The sequence below is a fragment of the Brugia malayi genome (genome assembly GCF_000002995.4).
Source record: "Brugia malayi strain FR3 genome assembly, contig: Bm_v4_Chr4_scaffold_001, whole genome shotgun sequence".
NCBI classification, from domain to species: Eukaryota; Metazoa; Nematoda; class Chromadorea; order Rhabditida; family Onchocercidae; genus Brugia; species Brugia malayi.
In genome coordinates this window covers 6,783,435-6,803,307 of record NW_025062478.1, presented here as the reverse complement: position 1 = coordinate 6,803,307, position 19,873 = coordinate 6,783,435, and the positions used below count along the sequence as shown (strand labels likewise).

The window sequence follows — 19,873 nt, the reverse complement described above, 5'->3', positions numbered from 1 at the left end:
CAATATTCTTTCATAACAACACCATGTAGAGACACATATTGCTACATCTGAATTATCGATTAGCATACTTGAATTTAAGTCAGCTAATGAATGAATGAGCTTTCGATCAAGTTAAAGTTATTAACTTTACTAAAATATATTGTTAAATAATGCTGAACTTATGCCATACCACTTATGCTGTGACTATATATTTTCTTTTCTTGTAATTGAACATCTTTTCTTCACATTTTAAAGCAAATTGTTTCTTCCTCTAACCGCCCGTAAATGAGCTATTCCCTCCTAACTAAGTTTAAATATAATTAGAATGACCTGTGACCACAGTGATCTTTCTCTCTATATTACTGACATATTCTTGTTCGGCTTTGTCGCACGTATCAAATGCGAGAAATTTCCAATCTCATTGCAGACTGAAAATTTTTAATTATATTACCAAAATAATTAACCGATGTCAATTATACAAACATTCAATAATTTTAGTTTCATCAGCATTCCATACTGGAATTTTATCATTTTCTCGTACGAAACTTTTAGCCTTTTTTGTTAACTAAAATTATATAGAAAATTATTTAGATATATCAATACAGAACTCTTTAAAGTATTCAACCATACCAGTGTTTTCATTATTGTCAAAGGACAAAAAGTTATCTAAGATGTAACAAATGTTCCATTCCGAATGAAATATGTTGACATTACACATTTAGCTAATAATCGAATATCATCCTCAATTGGGCCAGCTCACCATAATCCATCTGCACGGAATCTTCCCTTTTATCTTTCTAATGAACTAATGATTTGTTTCGATATATGTTATTTATATTCTTCAAGTAATTTATTTCAGAAAAATCTGCATATATGCAAATTTTGTAAGCACAGATAAATATGCTTTCCACAATTTCATATTGACATTTATTTGAAATGCTAAAAATGATGGTAGTGGATTAAGAAGTATTATTGGCTAGAAGACATTTAAAGTTGATGAATTTTGTTGCAGGTGTGCTACTGGTCAGATTTGTTAAGTCCAACAAAATAAATGGACAAATATGAAGGTGCGGAATTTCGATTACCGCCAATTGAAGGAATATGGGAACCAGCTTTTCGAATACCCTTCATTTCATACTTTGTTCTGTTTCAAATTGTTGGCTATTTCATTCGGACATATGCATGGAAGAGCTATAGCGGTTTCAAGTTTGTACAACTTTTTTTCATTTAAAATATTCTTTGAGTGATTAATCAGTGAAGTCATTTAGCTCTATTTTATCCCTGCATTGGTATTAATTATTTCAATATTTATAAAATAAAAATGTCGTTTATCTATTTTTGTTGAATCTTGAATGAAACCTTGGATTAGCGCAGAACATTTTATGAAAATGACCATTAGAGACAATCTCAGCAAAGTTTAAAATTAGATAGAAAGAGACAGTATATTACATTCTTGGCTCATTAGCGAAGTCTTCCTGAATTACTTGCTAAAGTTAAAGAAAAGTTCATTTCATATTAAGGTGAATATTTTTGCAGGCAGTATCGATTGCGCAATTTAACGCTATGTGTAATTCATTCTAGTATCAGTGGCCTATGGTCATTTGTATTTTCCATAACCCATCAACAAGTAATGCTAGAAGAAACGATACATTGGTACAGTCCTTGGGCCGTACAGCTTCCAATTCTATCTATGGGTTTGACAGATTCTCCACTATGAAAATCTTTAGAGAATAATAATGCACTTCATCTGTACATGAATTAATTAAAGGGATTGTTGACGGATGATGGATTAAGTCTCTGAAAGAAACTTGCAAGTTGGAAAATCATAGAAAATAATATTTTCTAATTATGCTTTTAGTCGTTACGCTACACTGTGAATTTAATTAGATTTTAATTTTTTAAAACAAAAAAAAGCTGCCATTTTTGCTTTTTGTTACAGTTATCATTGCTCCCTAAATTGAATATATATTGCAGCATATTTCATTTGTGATACGATGGATATGTTACGGCATGAAATTTCGAAATGGACTATTGAATTACTATTTCACCATGCCGCAAGCATATTTGCTTTTGCTTCAGCCGTCCTTCCTCATAAATTTATCCCTTACACCTATTGGGCTCTTTTAATGGAAATTAATAGGTAAAAATCCTTGTTTAAAACTACTAAATTTATCAATGAATGAAAGAAATCGCAAATTATTTATATTAAATTTGTTAGCAAATTGAAAGTTTTAATTCATTTTAGCATCTTTCTACATCTTCGGTCACTAATGCAAATCACCGGCTATAGTGTTTTGAGGCAGAGCCTTTTCCGAATAATTCAACTTACAAATATTGTTACGTAAGTTATACCAAATTGTCAACTCAATTGTATTATCAAATTAGTTGGATTCAAATGAGTGTTTGTAATCAAAAACTCGGATATTTCATTAAATTTTGTTTATATTATAACTAGTATTTCTAAAATTAGCATATTTTGAATTCATAAATGGAGCTAATAAACATACAGATTTGTCATATTTCGATTTGCTGTACAAATATGGCAGATAAATTGGGCATGGATAAATCATCGTCGTTTTCATATCTTTTATACGGGAATTGCATTTATCGGTGGAGCATTTTTTCTAATCATAAATATGATTTTGTTTATACGAGTTTTGGCATCTGACGGGTACTTGGGAGAATTTGGCCGACAGCATGTAGCCATTGGCCGGTTTATTTTTTTTCTTTTCTTCAAATACTAATCGAAATCTTTAAAATTCACTCTTCCTTTATGAAAACAGTACTTACCAAAAATTCTGATTATCGTCAGTGAATTAACATTTGATCTTTTCTGCACTTCAATGTTATAAAGTGACAAAATGTTTTTTTGTTATGAAATAATAAACAGAGAAATGCCAAAAAATATAGGTAATAGTAGATGGAGAAGTTCAACTATACTCATTTTAAGTAATATGAACATACCTATGCTGTAATCTGTTTGTTTGTTTGTTATAATAGTTGGATTGAAATTCGTTTTTCAACATTAAATATGCTTTACAGCGATTCTCAAAAATCAGTTCGCATTACAGAAGCTATGAAAAACAGCTGAATGGATCATTTCTGCTCTTGTGTCCACTGCTTATTGTTACTGTTTCCTTGCAGTACACTGCTTCATTGTGCAAAAAGTTATATGAATTAATAATTGAATTTACATTAATATTATCGATTTAAACTTTCATATTTTATTGAGTTTCAAAATTTTTAAATATGTACTTCTCTATTTCTCTTTTGAAATTATCATATTTTTGATAATTTCAAATTATCATTTGAAATTATCAGATTACTATATTAAGTTATCATGCACGTCTAACTTTCCTCACATCAGTTGGCATCATTCATATACTCCGTTTTGTTCCACTCTTTATTTGTTTATGTTTTCAACGATAGTCATATTACGATTTGATTAAATGTGTAACGATGCATTTTTTTTTTTTTACAATATATATTTTGCAAGGAGTACTCCATCATTTCTTTTGTAATATTTGTGCTTCATTCTATTATTTCTTCTATCACACCTGTAACTTCTAACAAAGCTACTTCAAGATGTAAACTGTTGTCAGTTTGGAATGAAATGCTTGAAAGAAGTGAATTTAATTCAGTTTTACTTTTCAAATCTACACATGAATATTTAGTTTCCGAATTTTTCGTATTCCAATTGCTTTATTCTTTCGAAATTTCACTTCGCATAGAAATAAGTCATGTTATGTGACGAAATAGCAATAAGGAAAGTGGATTAGTGCGCTAATTGATGGATCCTTACAGTTTTCCTTAAATCTTTAATTGGAGTGGTGTCAAATTCTGCTTAGATATATCATATAATAATGGCAATAATAGTATTTCTTCGCTTTTTTTATGTCATTAAATTGTTTCGTCTTCATTTATTGAAAATTGAGCATTAAAATAGGACCTGAAATCAATATATTTTACTACCATTGTACAAGTAAGAGTTTGTTATTTAAAGCCAGTCAGAAATTATCCTTCATTTTAAAGTACAAAAGCATACTTGGAGTTCTATCATTTGTGTAAATTTACTCATTTCATTTTATCTAATGAATATTTCACTTTTTTTAAACGGCTTTTAGAGGTATTTGTGTTTTCTCTTTCTCTTTCAATCATTTAATATATTGCTCGTTGATTTGTGATTATTAATACAACATTACAAATATTCATTTATTTATTATAATTGATTTACTATAATTAGCAGTACGTTAATTCGAAGGACGAGCTTGATTGCCTATTACTATTCATCGCTGGAATTAAAAATTTTCCCACCAGTATTTGTCGTATTCTGAATTTAAATCTCTCTATCCGTTTTGTTGTCTACTCAATTTCTTCAATGTTTAAACCAAAAAGATCTATGGAATTGCATTTTATAACCTCAGTTTCAGTAAAATTTATTTTGAAAGAATGGAACACTCCTACGTAATATCAAAGCTATTAAGAGAAGTAAAGGATATGATAAAGGAATGATAAAAAGATGAAAATGGTTCACTAGAAACAATCAGAAGTACCATTCCTTCAGATGGAGAAGTGAGGTAGTTATTGTCTTCCCTCTTCCAACGTGGAAAAAATTTTAAATAAGGAAAAAAAAATCAAATTTAGTTTCGGTAGCAAAACAAATTTTCCATTGAAACTTCCTTCGTATTAAATAAAATGGAAACTATTCCTTAGAACACAAAGTAAGAGATTTTCACACATTTTAGAAAAATTTAATTTTTGTGAACAACTTTAATAAAGCCAAGTCGATCAAACCAGTAAATAGGAAAATCTTCTCTTCAGCAAAAATTTTGAAACAAGGTCCTCTTATTTTGAAACTTTACTTTTTATCCTGATTTCTTTTGTTAATTAATTAATTGGTGTGTCCCAAATCTTCTTTCTTCTTATCGACTTACGATGTCAACTAGGAGCATCCTCTTCACCTTTGCTTGTGCTTAGTAATTCCAAAATAAATGCTCTTGAAAGAATTCTTGAATTAAGAAGTGACTAGTCTCGTTGATCCAGTTGAATCCAGTACTTATTTTTCTTCATTTAGAATATCAGTAACTTTAATTTTTTGATGCAACTATCACTGAGATGATCAATTCCTGCACCGAGAGTCTTTTTTCTTTCATTGAGGATAATGTGGTGCAAAAAGTAACATGGCATCTTATTCTGAACTCACTTGTTTTATATTTTTTTTGCTTTTGTTTTTTGAATTGTTTAAATAACTTGGAATACATTTTTAAATTAATCGGATCAAATTAATGGGACCCATTTAAAGATGTCATTCACAGTTATAATAGATCCATACAGAATGAATCCATCAGAATTTGCATAATTTTGATATCCAAACTATGAATCACCAATGTTTTCGTTTCATAGACTAATATACACTTCTTTACCCATTTAAGTCGGTTGTTGGCAGCATTTTTCGAAATTGTCTAGTGGCAGGTATTGGCCATTATATTACAATAACTCATTCAACAAGGCTACTTATTCGAAGTACCATTATCGATTAGTCTGTTGTCATTCTCTGAGTATATATGTAACACATAAAATCTTCAGTCGATCAAATTCAATAATTACGATGTGAGCTATTCGCACTTCATTGGAGACTTATTATGTGTCTTTATTTAATTATTTTGTGCATATTTTTTGCTTTACCTTTTAGTTTAGTTCATCCGACTATTCTTTTCACTTCTATACACTTTTTAATCCGCAAAATGGAGTTTATTGAACAATTTTAGCTTTGCAACACATATACATCCATGTCGGATCCAATTGTTCGCTTTTTTTATCTGTAATTCATTGAGTTTGAAATTTTTGAAATTTGAGATTAATTAATTTCTTGTAGCAAAAGAAGATACTGCATATGATGAGGGAAATTTTGGGTGACATAATTAGGCCAACGCACTACGGATTAGAATGGGAACTTCCACGGATAAGTGATGTTTTGGAAACAAACTTCTTCTTACCTATCCTAATTTATTTCATTATCTTACAAATTCTTGGATATTTGGTCAAGCAACTTCTGTGGATAAGTTATTTACAATTAACGTATGTTACCTTAATTATTTCGAGAGGGATTTATTTATCTGAAAAGAAGTGTGACACTTTCTTTTAAAGGATATTTAAATGGCTGCTGAATTAATTAAGATATACAATCTCTCTTAAATAAAAAAGTAAGTGCTCTTTGTTTATTCCACCAAATGATTTAATTGGAGAAAGTTCCATTTATGGTTGTTCAGCACTATCAGTAGTAATTTAATTAATTGTGTGAAACAAACACTCTCCAGGCGCCATCGGTTGCAGAACTTGACAGTATCATTGGTCCATTCATGTATCGCGGGCTGCTCTTCATTAATCTTCTTTATTACACGTCCAATAGTCATGTTGGAAGATGCAATACACTGGTACAATCCAGTAGCTGCTCAATTAATTTATTTTTCAATGGGTAAACTTGCAGATATTTGAAATTTGTTGCGAGGAAGTTTTTAAATTAAAAATCTTGATTTGAAAAACAAGTGTCTACTTTTTTAGAAAACATTTCTTCTAAAACTTAGATATTTCACCTGATAATTTAAACTGTGGCAAAATATAATAGGCAGATTTTGAAGTTACCTCAGATTTAACAAGCAATTTTGAAGCATATTTTCTTTACGACACCACGGATGTTATAAGAAATGATAGTTCCTGGCATGCATTCGTAATCCTGGCTCATCACACTGTAGTGTACAGTATTTTTTCTATTGGAATGCTTTCGCACAAGTTTCTTCCATACACTTACTGGGCCTTAATGGTCGAAATTAACACGTCAGTTTTCAGTAATTTTTCCATCTCAAAATTACCTGAAGCCTTAATAATTTTTCAATTTCTCCAGGTCTTAAGAAAACAGTAACAGGAGCTCTTTATAAGCCTTAATAATACTGTTCTACTTTATTATTTTGGAGCATGCACAACTTACAGAAGTTTTTTACATGTTCGTTCGATCATGAGACTTACCAATCGAGATCCATGTAAAAACTTATGTTACAAAACGATCTCTTTACTTGCGTTTTTGACGTAAGTCTCTCTCTGTTTTTACACCTCGTTGATTTGTAAAAAGTTTCAAAAAAGGAAAATAATGAATTCAAGTTTTTTTTAATTTAATATTCATTTAAGGAGAAAATCATTTCATTGCGAAGAAAATAAAATTACAAATAAATAAAGAAACATTGCACTTTTAGATCTGAATAGGATTTTTTTCTTGTAATCTTAGTTTTTCATTTCAGTCTTTGATTGCAATTCTGCATGAATTCCTAGTAGTAAGATTGTTTGCAAAGTTCCTTTTCAGCTTTTTTGTTTTTCGACTTGGTACACTGTTATGGATGATGCTTTTCATGGTGATGAACTATGGGACATTTCATCCCTTCTACACATATAGCAGTTTAACCGCCGAAGTGTTTTTTTTTATTTTCAGTATATTTCTTCTGCGGCACCTACTTATTGAAGAGGGCATTCTCGAAAAGGCAGTATTATAGGAATTTACACAGGTTCGCTTATCTGTAAAATTCTTTTGTTTGATTGACAGCTTAATGAACATCAATTATTTTCTGATGATGATTCATAATAAGCAAATTCTGTGTTGGGAAATTTGACTCAACGATCTTCAGGCGTAATTTGATAAATCGCAAGATCAAGACAATCTTAATAGAGTTCCCGATCGGAACAGATATAGACCATGAGAGATTAATATTTTATATAAAGTGTTCATAGTTTACTCACATAAAAAATGATGTAGGCAATGTTTTTTAGAGAAACTAAAATTTAATTTATATTTCAATTTTTTTTCTCCAAGTGCAAGTGTTCCATTCATATACTTACTGTGTCATGAATAATTAATTAATTGGTCTATGAAAAGCATGTAAATTGTGGACTGCACCTGAAGTTTCGATTTCTTATAGGATATAAGAAGCATTGCGCGATATTATCACATGCGGTTTTGTATGACTAGTTATAAGATGCTAATCTCAAAAAATCACATATACTTCGAAGTATTGTTAGCTTAGCTTGTTTATGCATAATTATGGTAGTAATAAATTATAATAAATTTACTTAATAATAAATTAGTAAATTTTTGTTAATAAATTAATCGTTCTCAATTATATCTATGGCTTGTCAGGTTATTTTAAGAAACAAAATTGTATTATATATTAATATTATCATTATTTCTCTTACAGCGTATGTTCCTGTCAAAAATTTTTTCAATGTATAGTAAAAATGCGTGGATAAACATGTATTTTCCATGATATTTTAAATTTTAGTATAAGTATTTATACACTTATGCATCATAAAGATTAGTTATAAAGTCAATAATTTCAAAAGCACCAAAAAAAAGACTAAACAGTTAAAAAAAATAAGTAGTCACTAACACGTGATCATATAAAGTAGTGAGTAAAAATAAATCTGAAACAGTTCGCCAACAAAACATGGTTTATTTCGTTGTCATCCCAGAATCAATACTCACTTCTTCAGTCATTAACCACTAATTAAAGGAGTCGCAATGGTATTAAGACCATCTGGAAGAAATATATATTTGAATTCATTGTGCAATAACAGCAACAACGCTGTAAAACGCAATAAGACAGATTCCATCAAATTTCTTATAAACCAAAAAAAAAAAAAAAACTAATTTTATTTTTAAGCTAATAACTGTACTAGTAATCTAAGAAATCAATTGAAGGAATAATTTAAGACTTAGAACAAAAAATACTGGTGTCGAGAAAGATATTTGGAATGCACTTGCCCAATATAAGAAAATACGTTTATCTTATATTGCCTGATAAATGGTCAGTGATTTTATTTCTCTGCGAGTGATCCTTTCTTTAAGTTTATTAAGTTTGATAAATAAACTAAGCTATTTGTGCTCTGTTACAAACTCATTACTTCTTTGATTTGGAAACTGTGTTCAGTTTGATGATTTTGACATATAATCTAACAGACACTTAAATCGATGAAATTTCAAATAAGAGTGTAGTAGAAAAAGTTGCTACACTTTCAAAGAGTTTTAAAATGAAGTCTGAAACACGACAGAACTTTTGACTTTCCTAAGGAGCTTGGTTTGAAAAGATAGCAATTGCAAATATTTCCATATAGCACTTTGTCCATATGACAGTATAAAATATTATTTGTCATAAAGAACCATAAAAAAACATTTGTGCTGAACGAAGTGTTCAGTACAATTTTTATAGAATAGTCAGAAAAGGGAAGACGATAAGATCTGAATCTGATCGATGGTTTTCGACTTGCACACATTATCATTCCGATCGACATTGTGCGTAGAAAGTTTTTCATTTATATGATATACTCTCTCGCTATCTCTTTCAACACTTTAGAATAAAAAATTCTCTTTTTTTATTTTAAGAAAATAGTGAAACAGTTACGACTGTGCAAGATATATAGGAAACGAATGTGCAGCTGCAGGAAAAACTGCAGATCACAATTAATGAAGTAAAGGAATCTGTGTCAAAGTTATTTTTGCACTTTTATCAATTCAGCAACTCTGCGCTATTTTTGTTTTCTTTAAGTAATTTCAGAAGATAGAATCTGCTGAATAAGAAATGTTTATGCAATCCTTTTTTGATTTTTATTAGCAGCACCGATCTTTGGTTGTGATCTGATCAGATCTGATCCAGTCTGATTTAATATTATAGTAAATGTGAGATACAAATTATCACATGTAGCACTCAGCTGCAATTGTCTATATATTACTTTTTGCATTAACTGTGTAACTGAATAGTGATATAAGTGGCCTATCAAAAAGATTTTTTAAACATTTTTTTGACATTTTCTGCGTGAAGAAATCACATTTAATTTATATATAGAATGTTTCAAATTTTTGGATTCATGTAAAAACATGAAAAACGTATGTAATATTCCTGTTCACATAAAGAATCTGTAAAAGTGACATATCTTATTTCTGTACGATTATTATTCATTCATTCGCAATATTTGACCTTTTACGTCCGTTCTGAGTAAGTAAATGTTAGCATCTCATTTTATATCAGATTTACATCTATACCGGTTTAATGATGAAGATATATTTGTGAATTTGCAAGCACAAGATGAGTTTATAAAATGTTTTAGTGTGACTCTCGTAATGCAAAATTGTAAGTTTAATAACTTAATGTTCAAATCTCAGAAAATATGCACGTCAAAGATTAACAACTGAAACATTTTCTCCTGTCTTACAAAAAAAAAGATTTAATTTCTCAAGCTTATTGCATGACATGTTATGTGACAACTTATTACTATTGCTTCCATTCTGGACATGTAGATGTTATCACGAATCGTATACAGCATACAGCGAAATATAGTGCAAAATGAAGCGCTCAATTTCAATGTTGTCCACGAATTTTGATTAAAATGAAATTCTATGAACATTACCATTTCATATACAATAACGGAATATATTATGTACGTCTATCCTTCCGCAAATCTATAATTGTTTCCACGTAAACTCCACGCATGAATCATGGATGCTATAAAGTGATATGTTGAAAACCTACCACTTCCTTTTTTCGAGTAATACATTTTCATTGATTGTTAACTTTTCTTCCATCTTCTTTGATTCTCTGTTTGACTGCTAGCAGTTCTATAGGATTTTAAATGACCTCTTTATAAGTAACAGAAATCATAGAACACTGAAAAAAGAGCTTGATCAATTTCTCGTGACAGTTAATAAGTATAACTTACAGTGAGTACAAGATTGGAGCAGTATGGTTCAAAAACTCCATTCCAAAATCACTAGTATTGGATTGTATTTCTCATTATCTCATCTTTTTTTAATCTCAAAGAAGAATTTAAACTGTTACTACAACTTTTCAAGTTATTTTATGCCAATGAAGAAATAAAAAATTACTCATCCAATCATTCATTTGCAATACAGGTACATACATATATGAAGTAATTGCTTGCAAATTTTCTATTGTCATTTAATTAGCTAAGTTGAAAATTCTGCAATCACCCTTACTATCATTGCATTGATATATTGCATCTGATTTACTCGTTTATAGTTTATTTATTACTTACAGATTGTAATTAATCTAATTTGGAATGCATAGACTTCATATTCTAAACAATCACTCTGCAAGTACTAGTGTGCCAACACCTATAACTATGGTTCAACAGAAGGTAAAGCTGTTGATCAAATATTTCTAATCACTTGTCTGTATCACTTGCTCGAATATTAGTGTGACGACCTTCAAGCCCTCATTATCACTTTTCAGGGATACCAAAAAAGGCAGGTTTTTCAGTTACGTACTGAATCTATAAACAAGTTACAGGCTAAAAGAAGAATGGTCTTATATCATCGATACATCTCACATACATCAGGTAATTCTACAGCCTTAATATCGATCCTTTCAGTGATAATCGCTAAGCAGAATTTTCGGATTTGTGATTATATCAATATCCACTGACTACTGTTATTTATTTTTCTCAGTACGATTTTGCAGATCGCATTTCACATCCAATGGATGGGACCGATAAGGGAGGCTTTTTGAAAGAAATGAATAATTTCTCTCTTTATGAAAACAGTAATCATATAGTACTGCCAAAGAGAAAGCAAGAATCGAAACCGCTATTGCGGTGCTTTTATTGTGGTGAATGGTTCGACAGAAATGATAATACTTCTGGTTCTTGCAAGTAATTTGTTATTTGTATTTTTATAAATGTGCAGCAGCATCTATTCAACAGCAGATAAGGAAGTTCTCTACCGTAATTTTTTAAGACAACTATCTGAAAATAACAAATACGTGTGTTTACAGAGAAGCTCCTGATCCCATCGAGCGTACAATTCGTTTTCTGACATGCTATCCGATAGCGGAAGGTGCTGTATATCATTGCTGTAGGAGTGATGACGATATGCCTGCCAATATTAGTCGTTTTGGACAGGGATACGTTAGTTTTTGAAGAAAACAAATCGACTTTAATTTCCCTATAAAATTAAATAGCACTGTCATTTAAATCTAAATGAAATTTCGTTACTTTGAAAGTTTCCTGAAAATCATCTTAAATATTTGTTACCAAACACTATTCATTTAAGTCAGTATTATAGATTTCACTTAATTAGTTAAAATCAAGTTATTATAAAAATGCTTAGGACTGATAAGTTAATATCAATAGAAATTGCAGAATGTGTTCTCATTTGGATCACACCATATATCACTATTGAAACGTATGAAACGATGGCTATTTTTGGCGCTTATGTCGCTGGCAGTACCGTGTCTTTGTTGTTATTTCCCAGCTCATATGATAAACAAATGTTTCGGCGGTGGTAAACGAGGACGTCATCAGTCATATCATTTCACCTCTACTTTTGAAGGCTAAAACTCTACACTATTTACTTCAAATCCCAGTGCTGCTAGGAGATATTATTAACAATGGAGCGAAACATGAAATGACAATAAATAAATAAATCCATTGTGTGATATTTGAAGTAATTTTCAGAGTTTCGATCTGTGGGCTTAGAAGTAAAATTCTTGTTATAGGGAAAGGAATTAATTACGATGAAATTCTTTGTAATCAGTTCATTCGATCTGATCTGCACTATTTACTTTAAAGATCTTCTGAAACCCTAACTGAATTCATTAGTCTGAAATATTAATAAATTAAAAATTCATCATTCATCCAATTTTTCATATTGACAAAAAATAATCCCAGTAATTTGAATCAAATTTTGTTGACAGCGTCTTGAATTGAAAAAATCCTACAACGTTTAGTTTTAATTGCTCTAAGCGTTCGGTAAATTATAATCTACAACATTACCCAGCAACATAATACTATTGGCATTTAACAGTTCGTTAATTGGATGATTAAGAGAGATCCACTAAAGATAGGAGAAAGAGATAAAGCGTAGCAATGTTGGACAACATTCAAACCGTTTAACTTCAGACGGGCAACACGGTTTGAAACGTTGCCCATCAACGCATGGCTTATGTGGAAAGGAATCAAGCAAAGTAGAATCATTGATTCAGAAAGTGAAGAGAGTGTAGAAGTTAAAATATAAAGGTAATCATATCTATTTTTACTTTAGACTTTAGCATTTTACATTCCAAACGATTTAACTTCTATGCTAAGTTTCTGACTTTAAATGAAATGGCTGTTTACTTATGGCTAATTTTAAAATGGAATTTAGATAAGAATGTAGTGAGAAACAGTATATGAAAGAGTAATTCAGAAAAAATTTGAAAGGAATTTAAATCTCTTTAACATAAAATAGCTGCTCAGTTTTTTTTTGATTTAAATCAAATTATTCGTCAGTGACAAAATTCATTTTCGTGGCCTGACAACATCGGTCGTCGCTTACTTGACAGTCATACTAAAGTGGGAAAAGCAGATCAAGACGAAACCGATGTTCGAATGGATGACTCTCGATGATCAATGATTGAGTGTTACGCTATGAAAGAGCGCGACGAGAGCGGCCCATCTAGAATGAACGCGTGAGAAATCAGCTGTATGGAATCGGAGGTGAAATGGAATGGGAGTGAAAAGTTTAACAAAGCAGGCGAGCAGACATGCACTTGCACATGCACATAATTTGTTTGCTAAGCACTCGGCTATGCTAATATTTTCGTTCGTTTTCAGCTACAAAAACCGTAAAATTCATTTTGGAAAACATTTCAGAAGATGAATGTGGTGACAGTGGTAGTAGTATACTCATAATATCACTCATGCTTTTGTTTGAAGCCAGAGATCGCCAAAAATTCTGCAGACGACACATGCTGCTCACATTATCAAAACTTCATTCTATTTCTTCATTTCTGGACTCTTTTTTTCTGCTACCAAATACCTCAGAGAATCTGAGTTCAGAGATTAAAGTCGCACAGCGGAATTTCAAAATGAGTTCGAGTAATATAAAACAATAATACGCTAAATATTGGCAGTGGTACACAGGAATATTACAGGACAGAACGATCATTAAGCAAACAGTACAAAGTCGTGTATGTATCACCGACACATCCATTTCCCATTCTAATGCAAAATACCAATGCATACACTCGAAATGATTATGTTTCTCAGTACTGATATGACTAAGTAATACTGACAACAACAGCAATATGCATAAATATGTAGTAGTAAGTATTACCTTCATTTCAATAAACAAACAGAAAAAGGTACCAGAGTTTAGTTAGTACCATATATTGTTACTTTAGTTCTGATTATTGGCTCAATTTCTCTTCAAACCTCGAAATCCTAATTTGATTAAAAATCCCGATAAAATGCAGAAAAGATTAAAGAAAATAGTGATAGCAGTATGTGATAAAGCATCTATAACACAAATGCATCACTAGAAATGACGAGTTAGCTTCCAAAAGATTACAAAACAACACACATTCTCATCATTAAATTGACAATGCAATGAACATTTTTTTCAGCCCTAAAATGATAAGAATAAACAGTGACACCTCTCCTTTTTACTTTTCTTCTTTGTTTTTTTTCTTACTAATTTAATCGCTAATAGATTTTGAGATAGAAGAAAATCAAAAAAAAGTTATTCTAAAATTTAGACAAATAGGAATTTCATTATTTAATGAAAGAAAAACACATCTTCAAGGAGAAACATCTCTAGAATCTCTAGAAGTAACTGAAATACTTCTAGAATCTCTAGAAGTAACTGAAATAATCATCGTTTGAGAGAGTCAAATCTAAAAACTTAAGAATTGATATAAGGTAATAAAAAAGAGGAGAAAAAAGTATATATACGAATGAATTCAAATTTATGTCTATTTTCAAGCAGAGAGAAAGTTTCATGGAACAGTTTTTTTCGCATGCATCACATTTTTTTTTCCCTCCAGATGTTACTGCATGTACTGATAAGTTTCAATGCTAAGATAATACTGATTGTTCGCTTGTTTGAAGTATTCAACTCAGAACAAAATGTTATTGATTACCACAAAACTTATCACAGATAAAATTTTATTGAGTAGAATCAAATGTAATTCCCTCGAAATACCATAGTGATAGAACTGCTCACTTTTAATAATTAAGAAATAGTTTACATTTTATTTCTGTTATCATTTCCTAATCACACTGAATTTCTCTTCACGTAATGAAATGCCATCGAATGGCATTTCATCGATGGATTTGCCGTTGACAAGAAGACTGCTAAGAACTGATATCCCCTTTCATCATTTAGGAACTTATTAAAAGAAAAATTAGTTCCTCAATACTAAAACTATCAAAATTCATTGAATGATCTTCTGAAATGATTGACAATAGTGTTAAATGTATTGTGTACTGATCTAACACTATACTTCCTCAGATTACCGTTCCACTAGCATAAGAATTTGCAATTCGGATTAGGCAATGTTCAGGATAAAAGTTTTAAATAGGTTGTTTCCGGTAGGCAGGACAAAGATAGGATAGTTTCATATGCTCACAAAGTCATCCCAGAACTTAACTTAGTTCATCTTGGTCAGAAGAGAAAGCTGGGTAAGCACTTTGCATTACGGAGGATTTAAATCTGCACCCTTCCTTTAAACCTTAAACTGTAGTTATTCCAACGACACTCACAGACAATCAGAGCAGTTGAACCATTTTTATTTTCACGGTGACACCATCGCTAAGACAAGACAAGAGCTATGTGATTCTAAACCTCAGAGAAATGAAGAGACAGAGGCGGGGTAGTTTACCCTACCTCTATTACTGCGTTAGTATTCGTTTTTCGTTGCTTCTTGCTTAGCTTTTCATTCTAATACTTAGTATTCTAAATCGGTTTTGGAGAGAAAGAAGAAATGCAGCTGGGAAAAGCATAAAATCTCTCATTTTCTTCTTCAATTCTGCGGTAAATAACCATCGAGAGTGGAGGTCTACTGCAGTGATAATAACCCATCCTTTTTTCTCTTACCTTAAGTTAATTGTATTAGCTTACGGAAGAGTTAATTGTAATTTGAAGCAATTAATGTAGTCAGTATTGCTGAAGAATAAATGTGAAGATGCATTCACTTAGCATCGTATATCTCCAACCTTATGGATTCAGAACAAGTGCCATAAATTCAAGGAATGTATTGCATGCATTGATTGGTTGCTTCAAAGTTTTAAAATTTTAAAGCTGAGTAGAAGTCTGTAGATACATAAAAATATCAACCGCTATTTTTACGTATTTCTAATGAGTTTTAATGCTGCCGAATTATCCCATTGATACTTTGTCTTTACTTTTATCAGACTCCATCTTAATCTTATAAATAATATCTTTGATTACCTATTAAACTACATATTGTTGGCCTGTCATTCTCGTTCTTTAGCGGCCTAACAGCCTTGGAATTGCTTAAAATGTAAATAGTTTGAGAAAGGATCATTCATATTCCGATGTTACCCATCGGAATTTTATGTGACGTAGGAACATCCATAAACAGAAAAGTGAAGCATTATATGCAACGTTCTTACGTATTATTATTGCTTATATTATTTCATTTATGAACGTAACTTTTTCAGTAGGATTATGATTTCAGTAAATTTTGAGACTCGTTTTAGATGATTTTTTCTAAAGAAAAAACCAAGAATACAACAAAATCATTTTTCACCAGCAAGTGGAAACGTTATTCACTTTATGGCTTTATTGGTTCTGCAGGTAAAAATTTTGTTATTTATATTAATTTTTTTATTTTCCAACACATTCATTCGTGCGAAATAATAGGGAAAAATGAGACTTTCTTCGAATATTCTCCTACTGGATGATGTTATCATCTTTGCTTTGCTTTCTTCTGAATAAATTTTGTTCAATAAGATAAATATTTAACGCTTTAGTTTGGCACTACATATACTACACAATCGAGTTCAATGAAAATATTAGAAAACCAGAAGAGCGACGAGATATGACATATATTCAGTGGTTAAAGAAGCAATTCCCGGCATTGAGGCAATATGGTATCCCGTATAGGGAGAACTCAGTGGAAAAAAAATGATTATTAGATGTTGAAATTTAAAGGCTGCTGAAGTTCTGGGGTAGAGTCAATAAGAAGCTGTATAGTTTTGTAAAATAACTGAGATTATTCACTTTATTTTTGTCATTAGCGTGATGATATAGTGGAAAATATGATTCAGTTTAACATGGTAATAGAGTTCCGGTTGTTGAAGATTTCAGTAATCAGTGGATGCTAATTAAATTAAAGTTCTTAGAAGACATATAACTGATGGAATTTGTGCAGAGGTGGGCGAGAAAAAGCAAAGATTAGAGTATGTTTTTAACGTCTGTATATATAGAAGCCAAAAAACAAGTGCGTTACTTACGCGTTGTTTATATATTGAGGGCATTACTTATACGTTATACAAGACATGATTAGTAAACAATCATCTATCAGAACAAAGTGCTGCATATGCCAAGTCGGTTGTGACGTTAGTTTTTTGTAAAATTAGCATGTTTATATTTGGATGTATGCCCAGGGATGTAATCTCACAAGAGGACGGAACTTCGTAAATGAATTTCTGAGTTTGTGATCTCTGTGTTTCTGAAAATGGTAAGCAATATTTCTTAGACCGATCCATTTACCACAAGGAAATCAAAAAGCAAGTGCGTCATTTGTTCAAACATATATTTGTAGTGTTCACTTCGTGTTGAAATGCCACAGTAAAATTGCTAATCTGCTCTAGTTTCAAGAATTGCGTTTGGAACTATTTGCTTATGAAGCTAAATATTTTTAAAAGGTTTATTTATCTGTGAATGAAGTTTTCAAGTGCGATACAGTTTGAGAAAAAAGAAAAAGTGAATTTGAATATATTCATACTAGTAATTTGTGATACGACTCCGCGGACTTCTCAATCTGTTGTCGTTGCTCACGAACAATCCACAGTGATATGACCCAATACAGTGATGCCGAAATAAATATGGCTATCATCTGAGTAGTATATAAAGAGAGAGTACCACTAAACCAATACTGTAGTATGGCCGTCGTAATAAAGTAGGAAAGAAACATGAGACTAAAATTAAAGTTTAGCTAATAGAAATCACTGAATTTGGTCACTATTTACTTCAAGAGGTGGTTATAGAGAAATGTTAAAAGGATTTTTTCAATGTCGCGGATCAGGAGACTATTCAATTCTCGGAATTCTCTGCGCCAAGTGATCGGTAAACTTCCCTGAAGCATGTTCTATAGATGACGAAGTTTAATATTCACCTGATAACAGCCTGGAGTGAGCAGTAAATGATGAATGGAAGCATGAGATAAGGCTGTTTATTATGTATTCCTCTCAGGAGCATAATTACAATAGTAGTGCTGATAGAAGCAGATATTATTAGTGAGCCTGAAAGAAACAAATACAATTTTTGGTAACGGTAGAAAAATTTAATTAGAACTTAAGGTTGGAAAATACTAGACTGACTGTTTCATTTCATATTTTTTCATCATTAACCAAATTCCACCCAAACCTCTTAAACTTTCAATATTTCTTTTAACAAATTGCTCAATGTGATTGCCACAATTTATAAAGTCTTGAAATAACTGACCATAGTAAGCAATATTGCGGAGCGACTGATAGTGGCTATAATCCCAAACAGCCAAAGCCAACGCAGCAGAAGTGATATTAACTAATTGGAATATACCTGCTGTGATATTTGTCAAGAATTGTAGCTGCGTTTCCTCCATTCCTTTTCCTGTGCTTACGGATCAGAAATTCTCATTATGCCTTCATTTCATATCTCATGGATGAAAATTTTACGAACACGGCGATTTCAGTCATGTTAATTTCCTTGTTTCATTTTTTATGGATTCAGAATCAGTTTCATCACCTTTCCATCTCAGATTTGTGCAAGTAACAGCAAAATAAACAAATGATGATTAATTGAAAATAAGGAGGCGAAAAGAAGTGCGAAAAAAGGAAATGAGATTTTGAAGAAAGAAAGAAAATATAAAAGAAAGGAAGTGAAGTTCTTAAAATATCTTTTTAAAAAGAAAAGAAATAAGCAGAAATTGCACCGTTACATTACATTTTTCTAATTAAAGTTCTTATGCACTTCAACTTATATTACATATATCAAAAATTTTCAAGCATTGACACTTTGTCACAACTTATGATGAATAATGTTTATTCTGCTATATGTATATGTAATAATAATAATAATAAAATAACAATAATGATAAAAAGCAGCAAGTAGTAATGAATATAATAGTGATATGAGAATGCACAATTTAAGTATGATAAAATTTAAATAAAATGAGTAAAATCTACCAAAATAACAACATCATAAAAATGGTTCAACTCTGTCTCATACACTGTGAAAAGTAGAATCATAGGATTAAATGAAGTAAGTTAATAATTTCAGATAAAAAACAATAATGCCAAAGAATAAAAAAAGAGTTATGAAAAAATTTTGTGATTTCAAGCTGGATATATTAAAGTTAGGTATCCGAAAGGTCTCACCCTTCATTAGTGCCGTAATTTCGAATATTTCAGCATTCTATTTATCAGCGCAACTTTAAATTTGATTGACTAAATGTTAAAACATACTGCGGAAATCAAAATGAATGGCAAGTGGCATCATTGAGTTGAGTTATTCATTAATTTCATATAGAGAGGCATATAAGTAGAAGAAAAAGAAAATTGAAATTAACTGTGATATTTTCATATTGTTTCCTGTTCTTTCTTAATTAAACTTACTTCATTTTGATAACACTCATGCGATTATAAATAATCTAATCATCTGCTTTGTACATTGCTTCTAAGGAAATAAATTATTTCAAAAACACATAGATTTGCGCCTCGATAATGGGTGCTCAATTGGAACAGTTATATTCATCCAAATTTTAACCTTCAAAAATTGCGCGTAGGAATGAATTACTAACAGTAAAGCAAATATGTTTTGTAGAAATAATAAAGAGTAAAAGAATGAATAAAG

The 19,873-nt window shown here is 30.9% G+C and overlaps 5 protein-coding genes and 1 non-coding gene across 6 annotated transcripts; 4 read left to right on the top strand and 2 right to left on the bottom strand.

The window, feature by feature from the left end:
- Positions 1-1,030: 1,030 nt before the first annotated feature.
- Bm5063 (Uncharacterized protein) lies at positions 1,031-3,070 on the top strand (the record flags this gene model as incomplete). Its single annotated transcript, XM_001901754.2, has 6 exons — positions 1,031-1,185; positions 1,516-1,673; positions 1,954-2,119; positions 2,225-2,320; positions 2,489-2,692; positions 3,022-3,070. The coding sequence occupies 6 exons, from the start codon at positions 1,031-1,033 to the stop codon at positions 3,068-3,070; spliced, it is 828 nt and encodes a 275-aa protein (XP_001901789.1).
- A 2,802-nt stretch (positions 3,071-5,872) lies between these two features.
- Positions 5,873-7,520, top strand: Bm1334 (Uncharacterized protein; the record flags this gene model as incomplete). The annotated part of the gene is made up of 5 exons (XM_043081927.1): positions 5,873-6,057; positions 6,297-6,454; positions 6,648-6,813; positions 6,967-7,062; positions 7,334-7,520. 5 exons carry the CDS (start codon positions 5,873-5,875, stop codon positions 7,518-7,520), a joined length of 792 nt encoding a protein of 263 aa, XP_042937861.1.
- Positions 7,521-11,336: 3,816 nt separating this feature from the next.
- Bm9948 (Uncharacterized protein) lies at positions 11,337-12,369 on the top strand (the record flags this gene model as incomplete). Its single annotated transcript, XM_001901755.2, has 4 exons — positions 11,337-11,373; positions 11,496-11,685; positions 11,808-11,940; positions 12,175-12,369. 4 exons carry the CDS (start codon positions 11,337-11,339, stop codon positions 12,367-12,369), a joined length of 555 nt encoding a protein of 184 aa, XP_001901790.2.
- A 509-nt stretch (positions 12,370-12,878) lies between these two features.
- On the bottom strand, positions 12,879-12,985 carry Bma-mir-5363. The gene has a single exon (XR_006228175.1). It is a non-coding gene; the product is annotated as a pre-microRNA Bma-mir-5363 (primary transcript).
- A 3,530-nt stretch (positions 12,986-16,515) lies between these two features.
- On the top strand, positions 16,516-16,946 carry Bm6294 (Uncharacterized protein; the record flags this gene model as incomplete). Its single annotated transcript, XM_001901756.2, has 2 exons — positions 16,516-16,612; positions 16,789-16,946. The coding sequence occupies 2 exons, from the start codon at positions 16,516-16,518 to the stop codon at positions 16,944-16,946; spliced, it is 255 nt and encodes an 84-aa protein (XP_001901791.2).
- An 813-nt stretch (positions 16,947-17,759) lies between these two features.
- Bm13465 (Uncharacterized protein) lies at positions 17,760-18,623 on the bottom strand (the record flags this gene model as incomplete). The annotated part of the gene is made up of 3 exons (XM_001901757.2): positions 17,760-17,958; positions 18,156-18,282; positions 18,485-18,623. 3 exons carry the CDS (start codon positions 18,621-18,623, stop codon positions 17,760-17,762), a joined length of 465 nt encoding a protein of 154 aa, XP_001901792.2.
- Between the last annotated feature and the right edge of the window lie 1,250 nt (positions 18,624-19,873).